Source organism: Sardina pilchardus, chromosome 10 (genome assembly GCF_963854185.1).
Source record: "Sardina pilchardus chromosome 10, fSarPil1.1, whole genome shotgun sequence".
Taxonomy (NCBI): Eukaryota; Metazoa; Chordata; class Actinopteri; order Clupeiformes; family Clupeidae; genus Sardina; species Sardina pilchardus.
The window spans coordinates 660,251-679,654 of record NC_085003.1 but is presented as its reverse complement, the minus strand read 5'-3'; the positions used below and the strand labels follow the sequence as shown (position 1 = coordinate 679,654).

The following is a 19,404-nucleotide window of genomic DNA, read 5'->3' as shown; positions in this document are numbered from 1 at the left end:
CAATCTGCCTATCAACATCCATTAAACATTCTGTCTATCAACATTAATTAGACTATATACAACTATTAAAGTATTTACTCTGGGTCCCTCTCAAGCAGCGTTTATATGTCCTGTTTCACTACTTCCTCTGTCCACAACTTTTTCAAAATAAAGGTCCTCACTGCAATAATACACTATTAAATAATTTAACCACTGAAACTACTCAACTATTGAACTGTTCAACCATTCTAACTGTCAGTTATCATCCACTATGCCTCCAGTCAACTACATGAAACCTCCATGTACCTAGCAACCAACATAGCAACTATTAAAATTAAGTGTTTATGACCGTTTCCATAGCAACCAACATGATTATACTGCAGTAACTTCTTGTTTCCTGATAGTGGCCACCATGGATACCCTAGCAACAAATGTTTCAAAATAAAAGTCCTCACTAGCAAGTTAGCTAGTTAGCATGGTTAGCATAGTTAGCATTGTTAGCATAGTTAGCATTTTTAACATAACTGCAAAAAATCATCAACTAAGTTAGCTAATCAACCTGGTTAGCATTGTTAGCAAATTTAGCATTGTTAGCATAGTTAGCATTTTTAGCATTACTGCTAGAAATCATCGGTTAAGTTAGCTAATCAACCTGGTTAGCATTGTTAGTAAAGTTAGCATTGCTAGCATAATAAGCATTTTTAGCGTAACTGCTAGAAATCATTAGCTAAGTTAGCTAATCAACATTTTAACATGAATAGAAATCATTAGTTAAGTTAGAACTGGAACGTTTCATCTTTAAACTGTCTAACTTCACACTATCAACTCTCTGTAAACTATGCAACCACCATGTTTACCCTAGCTACACCTTAGTAACCATATCTACATTATCTATCTATTTTTGCATTTTCATGCACTGGTAATTCCTTGGAATTGCATTTCTAGTTCTCCATAGACAGTCAAATAAACTATTAATTTCCGCTATTCTTTCTAGCTTTTAAGAAAATTGTCATCTTAAACGGACTTGTTGCTTCAACCCAATCAAATCTATATTTTTCGCGGAAGCCTAGACGTTACCCATCAATATATAATATGGATGCATAGCTACAGTGATTATTTTGTTAAAGTTTAGCGATTTTATTTTAAAACCGCTAAAACGAAGGTGGTGATGACATAGTTTACAAGTCGCAAAAACCGTCTGGCTGCGCTAATAAGTGAGCCTATTTGTAAAATCTAATTTAGCATAAAACGAAGCGATAAAAGCAGCAATTTCGACACTGATTGGCTGTTGGAATCCTGCAATTTGATTGGCTCCCAGAGTCCTAAAATTTGATTGGCTCCCAAAATCATGCAATCTGATTGGCTGTTGGAATCCTGCAATCTGATTGGCTCCCAGAATCCTGCAATCTGATTGGCTTTTGGAGTCCTGCAATCTGATTGGCTGTTGGAATCCTGCAATCTGATTGGCCCCCAGAACCCTGCAATCTGATTGGCCCCCAGAACCCTGCAATCTGATTGGCCCCCAGAACCCTGCAATCCGATTGGCTCCCAGAATCCTGCAATCTGATTGGCTGTTGGATTCCTGCAATCTGATTGGCTGTTGAAATCCTGCAATCTGATTGGCCCCCAGAATCCAGCAATCTGATTGGCTCCCAGAATCCTGCAATCTGATTGGCCCCCAGAATCCAGCAATCTGATTGGCTCCCAGAATCCTGCAATCTGATTGGCTCCCAGAATCCTGCAATCTGATTGGCTCCCAGAATCCTGCAATCTGATTGGCTGTTGGAATCCTGCAATCTGATTGGCTCCCAGAACCCTGCAATTTGATTGGCTCCCGGAATCCTGCAATCTTATTGGCCCCCAGAATCCTGCAATCTGATTGGCTCCCAGAAATTGCAATCTGATTGGCTGTTGGAATCCTGCAATCTGATTGGCTGTTGGAATCCTGCAATCTGATTAGCTCCCAGAACCCTGCAATTTGATTGGCTCCCGGAATCCTGCAATCTGATTGGCCCCCAGAATCCTGCAATCTGATTGGCTGTTAGAATCCTGCAATCTGATTGGCTCCCAGAATCCTGCAATTTGATTGGCTCTCGGAATCCTGCAATCTGATTGGCTCCCAGAATCCTGCAATCTGATTGGCTCCCAGAATCCTGCAATCTGATTGGCCCCCAGAATCCAGCGATCTGATTGGCTCCCAGAATCCTGCGATTTGATTGGCTCCCAGAATCCTGCAATCTGATTGGCTGTTGGAATCCTGCAATCTGATTGGCTCCCAGAACCCTGCAATCTGATTGCCCCCCAGAATCCAGCGATCTGATTTGCTCCCAGAATCCTGCGATTTGATTGGCTCCCAGAATCCTGCAATCTGATTGGCTGTTGGAATCCTGCAATCTGATTGGCTGTTGGAATCCTGCAATCTGATTGGCTCCCAGAACCCTGCAATTTGATTGGCTCCCGGAATCCTGCAATCTGATTGGCTCCCAGAATCCTGCGATTTGATTGGCTCCCAGAATCCTGCAATCTGATTGGCTGTTGGAATCCTGCAATCTGATTGGCTGTTGAAATCCTGCAATGAATTGGTTATGTGTGCTTAATTATAGCTCAGAACTCAGGTTTCAGTCTTTCGGAATTAACCCTTATAAAGGACCCTGTTGTGTCAAATGGGCTTTGGTTTGCCTCAGACTCACTCACTATGAGGCTGCGCAGCTAATGCTAGTCATAGCTATGCTAGTTAGCCAAGGACTAGCGTACCATGCCCGTGATGTAGCTGGTTGCTGGTATCCAACATGGCGGCACAATGTTAAGTCTATGGAGAAATTTGTAATAGTTTTCAATTCATAGTTCAAAAAGTGTAAAAGTTACAAAGTTGAAAAATACATAGCTGAAGTCACATACGTAAGATCTACGCGACACAGTTTGAATGAAGTTTATACGTTAAACGGTTGAGGCTGAATTAGACGCACAAATTCGTTAGAAGAAAAATAATAAGAAGATATCGGATAACAGTAGAGTGCATTTTCATGCACTCTAATCATCATTTGACAATTGATCTTAATGCCTTAATTAAAAAAAATTGTAAAAATAAAACCGCCAAGGACACCAATTTTCTTTGTGATTGAAGAATGTATCGTAAATAAATAAATGTTTTCCTTAAATGTTTTTCTTTAATCTGCATCACCTCTTCTTTTTAAAAACACTAATTTGACTTCTCTTATGCGAATCTTTCTTTTTCATTTTCCACCCTAAACATGGACAAAATGCCACCATTGAGATCAATATGTTTTGTCCCCACCCCTGCAATTTCAGTAATTCAGTGATTTTAGTGACATCTAGTGGTTACTATACAAAACATATCTCTCAATACATCTCAATGGTGCATTTTGCCCTTGTTCAGGGTGGGAAATGAAAAATAAAGATTTGCATAAGACAAGTCAAATTGGTGTTTTTAAAAAGAAGAGGTAATGCAGATTATAGAAAAAAATATTTAAAAAATCTTTGTATATTCCCACAAGGTGTAAGGGTGCTCTGAATATGAGATCCAAATGTAATTCTCAAACTTGTGAGGTCTGCTGTTCAGTCCCTGATGGAATTTATTTTCTCTTCATTGCTTTTTCGGAGAGTGTTACTACTTATCTCTATAAGAAAAAAAACCCAAGAGCCTATGTTGAGTAAAAATGTGTCTTCTGAAGGCCTAAACAGAGCCTAGCCAAAAACTCAAATAAACTTTTGATCAACTTTGAGGGACTGCTATGACCAAGCAGGATCATCCAGACTACTCATGGTGATTTTACTGCATACTATTCCTATTTATGCACCAGCCTGCAAAACTTGAGCCTCCTACAAATTCTAGTTCTTGAGCAATGAGCTTGTGAACTTTGACAAAAAAAAAGAGGCAGAACAAATTTGAAACCCCCCTCCCCCCGTAAAACTGGCTGTTACTTGAAAAGTATTGATCTTAGCACAAAACCATTTCACAGAGTGTCTCCTGGGTAACAAAGGTGCACATGGTATTTTTTTCAGATTTTTTTGAGACGCAAGTGCGTGTGCTCTGGTTGATTTGACATGGAATGACCCAGTAGCCAAATTTGTCGCTAGTTGCTAGATAAGATTTTAATCACTCGGGATGCCCAAAAGTATGGTTATGGTTATGGTTATGGTTATTTAGCAGATGCCTTTGTCCAAAGCGACATACAAATAAATAACAATACAAATTAAATTAACAGTGAACAATAGCAAGGAGAATAGCAAATTATCAATAAAACAATCATTTTAAGCACTAACCTAATGAGAAATAAAACAATGGAAATGAGAATAGCAATCAAATAAGTCACTCGATTAATTATATAATAACAATAACCATAGCATGGTATGGCTAAATTCTGCTATTCTCTTTTCTCACAGCAGATGTCGCGAGGGTTTCCTGTCAGTCGGGCATGAGAATAATATTTTACATAAAACATATAGTTTATATATGTGCAATATGTATTATATATGTGATTTATTTAAAGGTATACTATGCAGGATTGGCGATTTTATCGCCGGTTTCGCTTTCACTTTTCGTTTTCGCATATGTCTCTGCAGAGCTTCCCCTACAGCTTTAGCGTGTATTTTTTACGAAACTCTTCAATCGGTCAGTCTGCCGTGCCTTTTCATGAGACTTTACATGACACTTCCTGGAGTAGAGCATGGGTGCGTGCCCGAGGTCTCCTGAAGTTGCAAGTGTGGTTCTACCGCTACAGACCACTAGGACGGCCGAAAAAAACACTGTTCGACCGATAATGACTCATTTAATCATATATAACAGTATGGAACGAATTGATTAACTGAAAAACGTTGCATAGTATACCTTTAAATAACTATTTTTCATTTACATGGCATAGTCTATGGAGGCGATTTACAGTGGTAAAATGCAAGTTTTGAAAACGTTGCAACGTTGTTCTATTAGGCAGGCCTACGTGTGTAAAAAATATTTTCAACTGAAATTCGTCGTAGCCTATTTATGTACGTAGGGCGCGTATGCCTAAGTACATTCATTGTTGTATATCTTATCTTCTACAGATGGTACGGGTTGAGAATGCTCCTTTCTTTGCCGCACATCGGGACTTTGTAATTAAAACTGCAACCGCAAGGGGGCAACATAAGACCGCCCTAATAATATGAAGGTTCGGCTCTTGCCGGAAAACACAGGAAAGCCCGAAGACACCACGCTGGTGACAAGCGGAGAAAAGAGACATGACGCTCGGCATGTTAGATTGCAGTTGCAGAGTTTTCTAATGTTTTACAGCTTACCTCACAGCTCTCTCACTCGACGTAGCCTATAACTCAGTCAGTCCAGCAGAGATGCCAGAGCAACGTTTTGGTCAATGGAGAGGGAGAGAAATGCTCCGCATATCCGTCTCATTTAATCATTAAAATGAAAGTGATGACTGGCGAAATTAATCAAACGACGTTTCAATAAACCATTGTTGAAATGAATGAAAATGGTTTTAGAAAATCGCCTATAGGCCCATCAGAAGGAAATAGCCTTCCATTCAACCTGAAATACTCGAAAGGCAACCTTAGATTAATTCATGAATTCATTACGGTTACAAGACCGCATTTCCGTGAATAGTCTATTATTGTCAATGTCAAGGCGAAGACGAAAGAGATGGACAAGATGGACATTTTGGCTACATTTACATGCTAGGAATACTTAGAAATGTGTATAGGCTATTTTAAAACGGAGGCATGTTCATTTTAACCGGCGACGCTGGGTACAGTAGCCTACAGTACATGTAGGCCTACCCAGCACTTGTTATCACAGATTTTGTCCCCACCACTTTTGACAACTGAAAATAAAATGTATTTAACAGAAATCTCTTTAAATCTCTCTCTCTTGTCACTTTACTTATAACCGTAGGCTACATGCATGGAGAAGATCGCGCATTTTGTAACATTGTAACAATGGATGGTCAGATATGCGATAGGGCATTGAGGGTGATTCATTGTAACCATCGACTAGCCGGCCTAGCTCCGCAAAATAAGTTTCTAGCAACTTATGTATCGTATGCATGTTCATGTTGATTCAGAGATAGGCATAGACTACCATAGGCTGCTGGGCGTCAAGCTATATGACAGCATTTTATCATGTGGTTAATTAATAACTAACGTCAGTTTAACATGTCAGAACTTTTGATCGGCGTTTCAAGTGCATGCCGCGAATAAATAAACTCGACTGACTGAATCCCGGTTATTTGTTGGAAGGCTAAGCGTAACGGTGATTTGATTCGAGCTGTGGCGCAACTGGTTAAGGCATATGTATCGTACGCCAGCGACCGGGGTTCAAACCCCACTCCACGAACCCCTCCGGAATCCATCAAAACAAAAGGCATCGTTTTATTAAAAAAATTAAAGATTTTCTGTTTTGCGATTTTTTTTTATGTTTGCGATGTCTGCTGAAAAGAAAAGTTAATATGTGAATTCGTGGTTCAGCGCACACTCACACACATTTTTACATTGACATAGTGTCGGGCTCAAGTGTCTGTCGAGAGAGGAGAGGGGAGGGAGGCAGTCGTCCTCAGTGCCGCAAATAGGTAGGCTATAATGTAGTGAACTGGTTAGACGAGTGTGGGGGAGGGGGAATGATCGCACAAGACAATTGCTCTTCATGAAATGGACGGCTGTCGATTTATAAATGTAGCCTACTACACCACTTCCGAAATCGGACGTGGCACATAGCCTAATTATTAGGCTACTGGATTTAATATAGCAAATCCATAGACTTTGTTCATCCTATACAATAAGTATAAAATCCGACAATCCAAAACGATAACGAGATCTCCCAGAAACGAAAAACAAGTTTGTTGAGTAGCCTAGTCCTTCCAACAATCTCAGCTTTTGCGTTTGATAGATAAAAGGCATCCTGTCCTGCTGTATTCCAATGAGAAAAAAAACATCCACAAGGTATAGGCTAAGGGTCACGGTAATGCAGCATGCATGAATCTCTCTCTCTCTCTCTCTCTCTCTCTCTCTCTCTCTCTCTCTCTCTCTCTCTCTCTATCTATCTATCTATCTATCTATCTATCTATCTATCTATCTATCTATATATATATATGTATATATATATATAACGTACAAAACTTAGTTAAGCCAGCTCCATACATAACAATAGCTGCCGCGCGCTCTCCCCGGCCTCCATTTAAACTAAGGGCAAACCCATTCATTCGTGCCCAAAAAAATATTGTCAGTAAGGATAGGTCATATTACCAAATGGCGAACCTCAAAAATTATTTAGGATATAGAGCCGTGTCCATTACGCACTACAGTTATTTTTTAGGCTATTGTTTTATTTGAGTGTTTCTGTCTACCATGGCAAACATAGATGAAACGTTCGCTCTAAACTTATGTATTTCCAATCGGCTTTCACAATCAGCTACAGCTGCGCCGATGATCACCATGAAAACGTGCAATGTCTATACAGAACTGCTTTCACTTCCCCGAGTCGCGAACGCAACATGCACAACAATATACCGATATTTAGCAAACACATGTATTTCCAGCTCTCAAAACCGATGAGGTCCAGATCTCAGTGGCCTAGATAGTGGCCTACAGCCATGCATAGTAAGCCTAATGATAGCCTTGCCAAATAGTCATCAGTCACACACCCCTAATCGCGGGGTTGACCTGTTCCTTTCACACTGAGCCCCGATACACAACCTCCTTGGCGGAGATAATAATTAGGCCTATCAAATTAAAAGCACACTACGACAGGTTTACTTGTGTGATCACGCAACACAAGAGAGCATTTAGCGATGGGACACCCTGGAGTCTAAATACCCCCCGGGGGATTTGAAAAACTGTTCCAAACACACATCTCAATCTCTGCTTTTATCATATTATAGAAACACCATTAGAAACCTTTAATCAACTCGTTTTCAAATATATAGCCTATGTTTTAAGAGAATATGGCAATGATAATGGCACTTTGTAAAAACAATAAATTCTTAGGATTTGTCCTCTCACCTGCAGCAGGCCCATTCAAAAGCCCATATACCTAATTTGCATTTGAAAGAGCCAATCACTTAAGTGACACATTTAGTCTGGAAAAAGTAGCAGGCTAGCCTACTTTATGAGTTTTTTTGACCCCTCTAATAAATTGCCTATAGGCCTACACAATATGGAGGAAGGGCTGCCTAACTGTTCCCCCTAAGAGTTTTTTCATAAGATAAAATGTTTACGCTATTTAAGTTTAGGATTTGGTAGACAAGACAACCTCGGAAAAGTTCTTCAGATAAACAATTTTTTTTATTGAATTAAAGGAAAGAAAATGTATCGCCGGGGTTTCGGGGCTTGCGAAGGCATTTGTTGATCTTATCGATGCAGTCCTTGCGGCCACTTCTCCCCATCGTAGGAAACTCTGTTTAGTGTTGACAACACAAAGGCCTTCACGTTGTGTGGCAGTGCTTGCTTGCCCTTCGACCCATCCCAGTTGGTGGTTTTGCACCAGGCTCTGTAGTGCTCCTTTGAGGTGATGGCTCTGAAGAGCAGGCATCCGTATCTACCAGCTTGGCCGCGACTCTGTTGGTGAATCCGAGCATGTTGTTCTGGGCCAACAGCAAGCAAGGTCACGTCTTTGTGCTGAGAAGGAACTTGGATGCTGTTGTCGAATGTGGCACATTACAATGCCATTTGCACCTGTCCCTGAGTTATAGTCTATATGAGTAAGCGTTTATGCTCTAACCGCATAATAAAAGAAGCACCTGCATTCCACAGAAGTGCTTATGGAAAGGCTATTAACACCTGTCACTGAGCTATGGACAAGCAGTTATGCTCGAAAATTATCATAATAACAGACACACCTAATTGTATGGCTCTATGTTTAAACACATCAAATTAGCAAGCATTTCCTCCCAATAGCAGCAACGTTTGCTTTCTTTTTCTGTCGGTCCGCGGTTGCTTGGTCAATTGCGCAGCAAATTATCAGAAGAAGCACTTCTAGCCCAAATTAACATGGCAACGTTGCCTATGACTAAAGTGTCTAAGTAGGCTAGTCCTACTAATATTACATTTGATTCAATTCAATTTAATGTCGCTTATAGAGCGCCAATACATTACACATGTCTCAAGGCGCTTTACAGAGTGTTAGACATTCAAAGAGAGCCCATGAGTAACAGGGGCAAGGAAAAACTCCCTAGAATTGGAGATACATGGAGAAACCTCAGACAGACCCACGACTCAAGGGCCCAACCCATCTGCCTTGGGTCAGTTACAGTACAGTCATTTGTAGTTTGAAAGTTACAATGAGAATGAACGTTCAAATAGTCCAGTGTAGGGAATAAATTGTCCATTAGTAATCCATTAGTTATTTCGGAAGGTGATGGGTCGCTGAGATCCGAGGGCCAAAGATTCGGACAGGGAACCACAGCAGGCGATGGTAGGGCAGTCATAGGGATGTGACTTCAGGTGTGATGAGGGACAGGCACAGAGATGGTTGATGGCTGGTAATGGTTTACCTCACAGGTGAGGTATAGGGGAAAGGGAAGAGAAATAGAGTGTGTTAGTATTACTGTAAGTCATATTAAGTATTAATAAGTATATCAATGGTGATATAAATGGTTATACTATAGAGGGTTTACAAAACGCTTTTACACACCTCTTTTGTGGGGACAGGTGCGTAGGAATAGGTTACCCAGTTAAACCCGAAGAGGCATCCCACACATCGTCCACCACGCATGCAAACATCCACCCATCCACCACGCACGCAACATCCACCCACCCACAATGCCCCCCCCAATGCCTCCCCCCCAGGCGAACCCACACACCACCCCCGAACCGCGCGTCGGAGCAGCACGGCCGAGCATGGCCAGCCAGAGTCCGCCCACAGGCGGCGCCACCCATCCGCAGACAACCCCCCACCACCATCCGCGAGCAGAGAGAACGGGGCCCGCGCCAGCCCCACCCCAACCACAACACCGCGCGAACACACACCACGGCCCGACCAGGACACACAATCTGATCCGCCCCGCCGCCCAGGCCCCCTGGTAGCAGCGCCCCCAGAGCAAAAGTCCAGAATGCTTCATGTCTTTGGACGTGTCATCCTGTCATCCTGTTGACAGGGTCGGGAGGCGTAGGGAGGCGATGTAGTGTAATTAAAATCGTTAAAATCATTGGACATTGGTGTAATGTAATTAAAATCGTTAAAACCATTGGACTTCCACTCTAGAAACACCACCCCAAGAAGGCCCGGGCCGCAAGCCCAATACAATGCCGCAACATAGCCCTCCCCTCCGCCATCCACTCCCAGCAATCCCACCTCCCCCGTCCCCCCCATCCCACAAAATGCACAGCCGTGCACATCTGATCAGACCGCATGCCCCAGCCAGACCGCCAATATACGTCCACGCAGAGCCACTGCCGAATGGAGCCGACACGAACCCCACCCCCCCCCATCTACAGACGGCGACGGGAGGCCCCCCGCGGACGAGCAACGCCACCCGCGAACGGACCCCGACCGGCCCAGAGCACCCAGCCACACCACCCGGGCGCGCAGCCCAGACATGATGCGCAAGCCCACCCGGGGAAGGCCCATGACCGAAACGGCGCAATTGGACAAAAGCCCGCATGCGCAGTGAATGAACAAATGCCCGCACGCGCAACAGACAGCACGCGGGACCCTCCCCCCCAAGCTACACTATAGAGGACAGGACAGGGAGGGAAGGAAAGAGGGAGAGTTGAGAGAGACAGAGGGAGAGGGGAGAAGAGGAGTTGTACGGCATGCCACATAAGAAGTCCATCACAGCGCAATGCTATAGCAGCATAACTAAGGCATGGTGGAGGGTGGTCAGCACCAGCTCAGGTGTGGTCAGTAGCCACCATGGGATGCATGACTGGGGCACCAGTCACACAAGCCCACAGCAGAGGTGGTCCGTTCCAGTAAGACCCTGAGGTGGTTGAAGTTCCACACTGCACCATACCTAACTATAGGAAGCACTAAAGAGATATGTTTTAAGTCTAGACTTAAAAATAGGGAGGGTGTCTGCTAATCGAATTGAGGGAGGAAGATTATTCCAGAGGAGGGGTGCGCGGTGATCGTAAGGGTCTTGGTGGATTATATGGGACTAGAAGATCTTTAATATATTCGGGTGCTCTGCCATTTATGGCTTTGTATGTGAGAAGTAGAATTTTGAAGTCAATGCGACTTTTAACAGGTAACCAATGTAGCATGATTGGTAGCATGTTTGTAGCGCGCCAGTTTACCCATCCCCTACATCAAAACAGCTTAGAATCAATCAAAGAAGCTGTGTCGGCGTTAGGCTGTAGGCGATTTTCTATAACCATTTTCATTCATTTCAACAATGGTTTATTGAAACGTCGTTTGAATAATTTCGCCAGTCATCACCTTCATTTTAATGATTAAATGAGATTAAGGAGTCGACTATTGACGGATATGCGGTCTTCATCATTAAATGCGGTTGAAATGCGGGATGAAACTTTCTGCCACCTGGTGGTTGTTTGCGTACATTGCCTTAGCCTAAAAAAAAATTGGCTTGACGGCCTGCGGGATCTCTTCGGGAGTCCCGCGGGAGAAGGTGCATTCTCAACCCGTACCCACTGTATTTGTAGGCTATCTTTTAAAGCTCAGACTAATGTATAAGCATTTTCTTACATATTTGCTGGACTGACTGAGTTACGTCGCGTCAAATACCTATTTCCAATTGTATAAAGCACAAAACGTTAAGTGGCGCAAAGTTAACTCCCTCGACTAATACGCGGGAGACCCGGGTTCACATCTCAGCACGAGCAAAATGTTGTAGCTTATATTGACTGAATTCACTGACCGTTTTTCAAAGTCGACGAACAATTATTTTTTGTTCATGGTTTTTAATAGCAAACTATCTGAAATAGACGGATGAATCACAATACTGTTACATTAAAGGGTCACTGCACCCTAAAATAGGTTTTTTGAGCTGTTGATTGATTGAAAATACTCATAAGTGGTGAACTGTACTATTACCAGGGTTAATATTGACAAAAATCGTGTTTCTTGACAAAAGTAACATTTCGTCTGATTTTGTATTGGAAATATTGCTCTCTCGCGCATACTACCGTTTGAAAACATGCCATGGCATGTTGGTCCAAAATACTATTGGAATGCTGACGTTGTCCTGCACTTCTAGTCCGACACTACGTCACCGGGTCGTTACAAATTAGGACTGAAACGGCCCAACACCTGCTGCCCTGATTAGCCTACCTGTGATAAGCCATGTCTGCAGCACTCATTCCCAGATTGACACGAAATCACCATGGTTGATTGGTTGCAGCAGTGCTGCACTCTCTCTCCAAATTTCAGAACGTCTCGCCCATTTTGAAAGCCGTTTTCAGAAATGTGAAGTGGGTGGAGTTATGGGGTGAAGTGACTCTTTAATACACGAAAAATAATTTCGCCAGCCAATAATTTTCCAAGCCAAATTGAGCCGCCATCTGACAAACTTTGTCTAAGCCAGTTAGACTTTTTGCATCTAAAAATAATTATATCATAGAGACACACGCGATCATTTCCCCTCCCCCATACACTCGTCTAACCAGTTCAAGGCTACAGACATCACTGCGGCATTGAGGACAAAAGGAACTGCCTCCCCACCCCCACCCCTCTCTCTGTCCCCTGCATAGGCTGTAGGCTGGCTGTTTAGGCAACTCGTGGAAGAATGCACAATCATGTTTCATCGCATATGCGCGTTTCAGAATGTTCGAATTCGCCAGCGTGCGTGTAGTTGTGTGAATAGAAAAGAATAGAATAGAATATACTTATTGATGCTTTGCTCAAAAGAACTTCCGCCATGAACAGGTCAGGGATCGAACCAGCAACCCTTGGGTTTAGGGGCCAAAGCTCTAACCAGTGGGCTACAGCTCTGCCCCATCAATATGTTAAAAAGTGTGTCTCAATGCTGAATCTCGAATTCACATAGAAGTTAGCTTAAATTGTAGAAACAATAGGCCTATAGCTTTTTTTCAGCAGACATCGCAAACATAGCCTACACATTCGCAAAACGGAGAACATCTTTCACTCATCATTTTTAATTAGGCTACTTCTCGCGCCTATGCCTGCTCAGCATAGCTGCTCTCTCTATCTCCCTCCCTCCGAGGTAGCTAGACTCTACAAGATGCTTCTCCCTAAATGAATGAAAATTGTTTTAGAAAGTAGCAGCAGTAGCCTGTAAAATGCGGCATGAAATCCTGGCTACTGTGTATTTGAAACCAGACTGTTAGGCTCTTTGTTCAAGGGCCGATCATTTTCGCGGCGCGAACATATAGGCTACCTATTAAATGAATAGAAGTGAATTTGGGGAGTGAATTAGAACTAGCCACCCATTAATTTTAGAGCTTAGATTATCTGCCCAAACCCGAACTGCGGGCCGGTGTTAACGGATCTCGAGATCCATCAACAGCGATGTTGGGTCAACATCTTTCATCCTTCCCCTCCCGTCAGGTAATCACAGAACGCATGCCTCCGTTTTAAAATAGCCTATAAATAACATTTCTAAGTAGCATAGAAAATGTAAAAACGAAATATAAAAAATGAAATACTATGAAAAAGTTGAAAGTCAAGTTTGCTTAAGGTTTGATCAAGAACTCTTCCAGAGTTTTTACCTCAAACAACACAAATCAACACAAATAAATGAACAGATAACTCAAACGTGCTGTATGTCATAATGAAACAACCACAGACCATCAACAACACGGTCTGACACAAATGACACATGGCTCAGTGCAAACTGAATTGATGACCAAACGATTTGATTCGTGCACGAAGCGCCATCTAGCTATCATTATGTGTAAGTAACAGCCTCCCAGTACTCAGCGGTTCTTTTGACCGCCTCGCCGCGCTTTAAGTAGTTCGCACCAGCACGGCGCTTCTAGTAGGTTGTCAAAGCGGTCAAATGACCGGGGCGCGACGCTTCTAGGTATAAGAGGGTCAGAACGGCACGGCGCTTCTAGTGTTAAAGAGAGCCTATGCAACATTTTCATAGTCATAAAATCGCTTAGAAATCGTTGTTTTGCTAGACTGACCAGTTTTATCGAAAACAGTCATATTTCCTCCCGCCCCCAGTGTCCCTATCCGCTTTTGCAGCCTTGCAGTTTGTCTAGGAGGCGATCGCTCCTTGTTTACATCAGTGAGTTTTATGACTATGTAAACACACAAGCTACCAAATAAGAGTAGACCCTCTTCTTTCACCAGGAAGAAACTGTTTGTTTCTATCATTTTCCGTTCTTTTGTAATCGTCAGTAGAACATGAGTTAGTTTTGCCAAAAACACCTGTTTTTGACCGAAAAATGGAGAAAACAATCTTTTTGTGAAAATCAACTTTTTAACATTAGCGTTTTGTAGTATGTCAACCACGATTGCACTGTTATCTCGTCAGTCTCTTCAAGGTTGCTAGGGACTCTGATGGTCGCTATAGACTCTGAACAGGACGGTAGACTTAGCAAGCTAGCACTAGCAAAGTTGTTGTTAGTCTATAGCAATATCCAATATCCATTATCATTCTTGATGTAAGAAATAAGCATATTTATTCGCTGGACCACTGTGGATCCACTGTGGTCATCTTCAGTGTGTTTGCTTGCTATTATGTCTCTGCATGTGGCTCTGCATGCAGATACTAATCATCCAAATGGCACTGCTGCCATCTAGCGGTTCGGATCGCTAGTACAGTCTGTTTACAAGCCTGAAACTCTGCCAGATCGTTCCCAAGCCCACCCATGAGCCCTCCCCATTGAAAAAATGCAATTGACGTCTATATACTGGCAGTGAATGAGTTAATGAGTTTGTGGCCACCTAGCGCGCAACTGCATCTTGCAGTGAGCTGTAGGCCCGACACTTGCTTATTAACACAAAGCTTTGTAAAGCACTAACAACCACCCCCCAAAGTTCATTGTCCATAAGTCCAAACAATAAGCATAAGAATCCGACAGTCCAAAACGATAACGAGATCTCCCAGAAACGAAAAACACGTTTTTTGAGTAGTCCTTCCAACAATCTCAGCTTTCGCGTTTGTTAGATAAAAGGCATCCTGTATTCCAATGAGAAAAAAATCATCCACAAGGGTAAGGGTCACGGTAATGCAGCGTGCAGGAATCTCTAACGCACGAAACTTTGTTAAGCCGGCTCCATACATAACAATAGCTGCCGCGCGCTCTCCCCGCGCCTCCATTTAAACTAAGGGCAAACCCATTCATTCGTACCCAAAACGAATCACTCATTCAGTGGTTGGGAGCGTCGCCTAGCTGTGTCGGCAGACTGCAATACAGTCGGTCTTGAGGGGTTAAATAGCGTACGTTACTTGAATTTTAAATCAGCTCTTCTCTTACCAGTAGCCTATAGCCTATAGCCGTACTTTAATAATCAGATGTTATGCTCATTTTTGTAGGCTACACCTAGTAATGGGCGGTATAAACGATATCCGATATAAACGATATAAAACTGGCCCGCGATAGAGATTTCAGTTATATTGCACTATCGCTGTATGCATGTTGATGACGAAATTCAGGGCTCCAGCTCCCAAACTTTTTAAGAGTGCAACCAAAAGATCCGCTTTAACCCTCTCTGGTGCAACTGAAAAAAATCTAGGTCGCAGTGGTGCACCTGACGCTGCTCGGGTGAAAGTATACATCCCTTTAGCAAGTTTTCATTGTAAGCTAGGTGGGCAATTTAACAAAAGAATAGAAATAAACCCCCCTCTACTTGGCCCGCTTTCTCTCCCTCTCCCTCTCCTTCTCTCTCTCCCTCCGTCTCGTGCGCGCTCAATGGACACCCGTCCCTTGACATGCACAATCCAAATAAAACATTCACAATCGTGAAAGCAATAACGCATAGAAGACGACTAGCTAATTATTGTTAATGTTAAATCCGGTTAGCATCATGCTACACATATTTGATTAAAACAATTGCATTCAATTTGACTGATCGTCTCAATACCAGTAGTGTTTTCCAACTAAAAGGGCCTGTCCCAAGGAGAAAAAGTTTTAGCCTAGGCCTACCTTGAAAACTTCAAAATAGTCCTACACGTGGGGAAACTGAACAGTCCAACCAGTAGACGACATGATAGCCAACTATGCTACTTTGTTTACAGTAATCCAGACAGCTGAATTAAAGAGGGGGAGTTGTATTATGAATAGTAGCCTATAATATGCAAAGTGTGCGGTTATGAATATCACAAATGTAGTATTTTCTCTTTTTATATAATGTTATACTCTGGTATTCCAAGGTAGACTATGAAGCTAAGAAAATTAGAATATTGTGCAAAAGTTCATTTATCTCAGTAATTCAACTTAAAAGGTGAAACTAATTGGCCATATTAGACACATTGCAAAGTGAGATATTTCAAGCCTTTAAGTATTAACATGTTGATGATTATGGCTTACACTTACAGCTTATGAAAGCCCCAAATCGGTCTTTCCTTATCGTCTAAGCTGTTCTGAAATGGTTTTATTATAATTTTTATATCGCAATATATATCGTTATCGCAATAGGCTGCAATGTATATCGCAATATAGATTTTAGGCCATATCGCCCATCCCTAGCTACACCTCACCGGCAAGCAGACACGCAAATGCTGGTTTTGTACATCTTCAATTGGCTATTAATTGGCAAGGCTATATATAATAGGCTTAGGACTGTATTTTGCCTTTGTGCATCTTTAGTTGTGCTCAATCTAAATTATTGTCAGTAAGGATAGGTCATATTACCAAATGGCGAACCTCGGAAATTATTTAGGATAGAGCCGTGTCCATTACGCACTACAGTTATTTAGGCTATTGTTTTATTTTAGTGTTTTTTGTCCACCATGGCAAACATAGTTGAAACGTTCGCTCTAAACTTATGTATTTTTAATCGTCTTTCACAATCAGCTACAGCTGCGCCGATGATCACCATGGAAACTTGCAATGTCTATACAGAACTGCTTTCACTTCCCCGAGTCGCGCACGCAACATGCACAACAATATACCGATATTTAGCAAACACATGTATTTCCAGCTCTCAAAACTGATGAGGTCCAGATCTCAGTGGCCTCATAGCTGCCTACAGCCATGCCTAAGCCTAATGATAGCCTAATAGTTATGACATTAATAGCTTTTTAATGACCTCATGTCGGAATGGCACGTTGTTTGAAAAAAAAGTTCAATTCCGCCACTGCGACCACGAAAACAGAAAATGTCGGAGTGGTGGGACCTTTTCCATAAAGAGACATGCCTCCACTACGACAATTGGACGTCAATGTCGGAATGAACGGCGGATACCAGCTGGGTTGTAAAACATTCGAAAACTCTGGAACTGCCATCTGGGTCATTCCACGTCAAATCAACCAGAGCGCACGCACTTGCGTCTCAAAAAAATTTGAAAAAAATACCATGTGCACCTATGTTTCCCAGGAGACACTCTGTAAAATGTGTTTGTGCTAAGATCAATACTTTTCAAGTAACAGCCAGTTTCACGGGGGGAGGGGGGTGTCAAATTTGTTCTGCCTCTTTTTTTTGTCAAAGTTCACAAGCTTATTGCTCAAGAACTAGAATTTGTAGGAGGCTCATTTTGCAGGCTGGTGCATAAATAGGAATAGTATGTAGTAAAATCACCACGAGTAGTCTGGATGATCCTGCATGGTCATAGAGGTCCCTCAAAGTTGATAAAAAAAAATATTGGAGTTCTTGGCTGGGCTCTGTTTAGGCCTTCAGAAGACACATTTTTACTCGACATAGGCTCTTGGGTTTTTTTTTTCTTATTGAGATAAGTAGAAACACTCTCCGAAAAAGCAATGAAGAGAAAAGAAAATCCATCAGGGACTGAACAGCAGACCTCACAAGTTTGACAAATACATTTGGATCTCATATTCAGAGCACCCTAACACCTTGTGGGAATATACAAAGATTTTTTAAAATATTTTTTCTATAATCTGCATTACCTCTTTTGATCTCAACATATTGATCTCAATGGTGCATTTTGTCCATGTTTCGGGTGGGAAATGAAAAAGAAAGATTTGCATAAGACAAGTCAAATTGGTGTTTTTAAAAAGAAGAGGTAATGCAGATTAAAGAAAAAATATTTAAAAAATCTTCGTATATTCCCACAAGGTGTTAGGGTGCTCTGAATATGAGATCCAAAATTATTTTTCAAACTTGTGAGGTCTGCTGTTCAGTCCCTGATGAATTTTCTTTTCTCTTCATTGCTTTTTCGGAGAGTGTTTCTACTGATCTCAATAAGGGAAAAAATCAAGAGCCTATGTTGAGTAAAAATGTAAGCCTAAACAGAGCCCAGCCAAGAACTCCAATAACATTTTGATCAACTTTGAGGGACTGCTATGACCATGCAAGATCATCCAGACTACTCGTGGTGATTTTACTGAATACTATTCCTATTTATGCACCAGCCTGCAAAATTTGAGCCTCCTACAGATTGTAGTTCTTGAGCAATGAGCTTGTGAACTTTGACAAAAAAAAGAGGCAGAACAAATTTGACACCCCCCTCCCCCCGTGAAACTGGCTGTTACTTGAAAAGTATTGATCTTAGCACAAAAACATTTTACAGAGTGTCTCCTGGGTAACATAGGCACGCATGGTATTTTTTTCAGATTTTTTTGAGACGCAAGTGCGTGCGCTCTGGTTGATTTGACGTGGAATGACCGATCTGAGATGCCGAGCGTCATGTCTCTTGCCGAGCGTCATGTCTTCAGGTTTTATCGTGTTTTTCCGGCATGAGCCGAACCTGCATGTTATTAGGGCGATCTTATGTTACCCCCTTGCGGTTGCAGTTTTAATTACAAATGCCACACCTTTGGGATTCCCGTTATGCTGCAACGAAAGGAGCATTCTCAACCCGTACCATCTGTATACTGTAATAGCTTTGGGCATAAGCGCCAATATTACTATTGTTATATTATATATAATATATTATTATTGCCATTAGTAAATGTTGTGGGGCATTCTGTGTCAAATCAACCAACCCTTGAATTTACTTAATTTAAACTGAGTTTTACAGCCTGAAAATAGCAGGCTCCAAGATGAGGTATTTTTGAGAGTGTAAGAATTATACAAAGTCAATGGTGAAGAAATGTGTGAAAACATTGGAATTTAGCAAAAATAGTTTACATGCCATTGTTTTAGAACCTAAATATTAGGTAGAAGAACTTTGATATCCCCAAGGGGAAATTCATTTTATCTGATTTGACACAGAATGACCCGTGTAGACCACTCTTTACTTCTGTGAATTTATGGATAATGGCTAAATGGGAAATGCCTGGTAAGATATTCTCTGTTATCTGTACAGATGACTCTTGGACATGAAATTGGAGCTGGAGCAATGTGTTTGAAATGCAAGGACAAATGTGAAGGATTTGAGTTGCACTTCTGGAGGTATAGTCTTACTTTTTAATTGTTATATCAGTGTGATTGTAA

At 42.0% G+C, this 19,404-nt stretch overlaps 1 protein-coding gene across 1 annotated transcript in view; it reads left to right on the top strand.

Annotated features, from left to right (window-relative positions):
* The window catches only part of tes (testis derived transcript (3 LIM domains)), a 133,892-nt gene that overhangs the window by 37,409 nt on the left and 77,079 nt on the right, over positions 1-19,404 (top strand). The window contains exon 2 of the mRNA XM_062547672.1: positions 19,277-19,362. Coding sequence (XP_062403656.1) covers positions 19,277-19,362 — 86 coding nt within the window. The remainder of the gene's footprint in view (positions 1-19,276; positions 19,363-19,404) is intronic.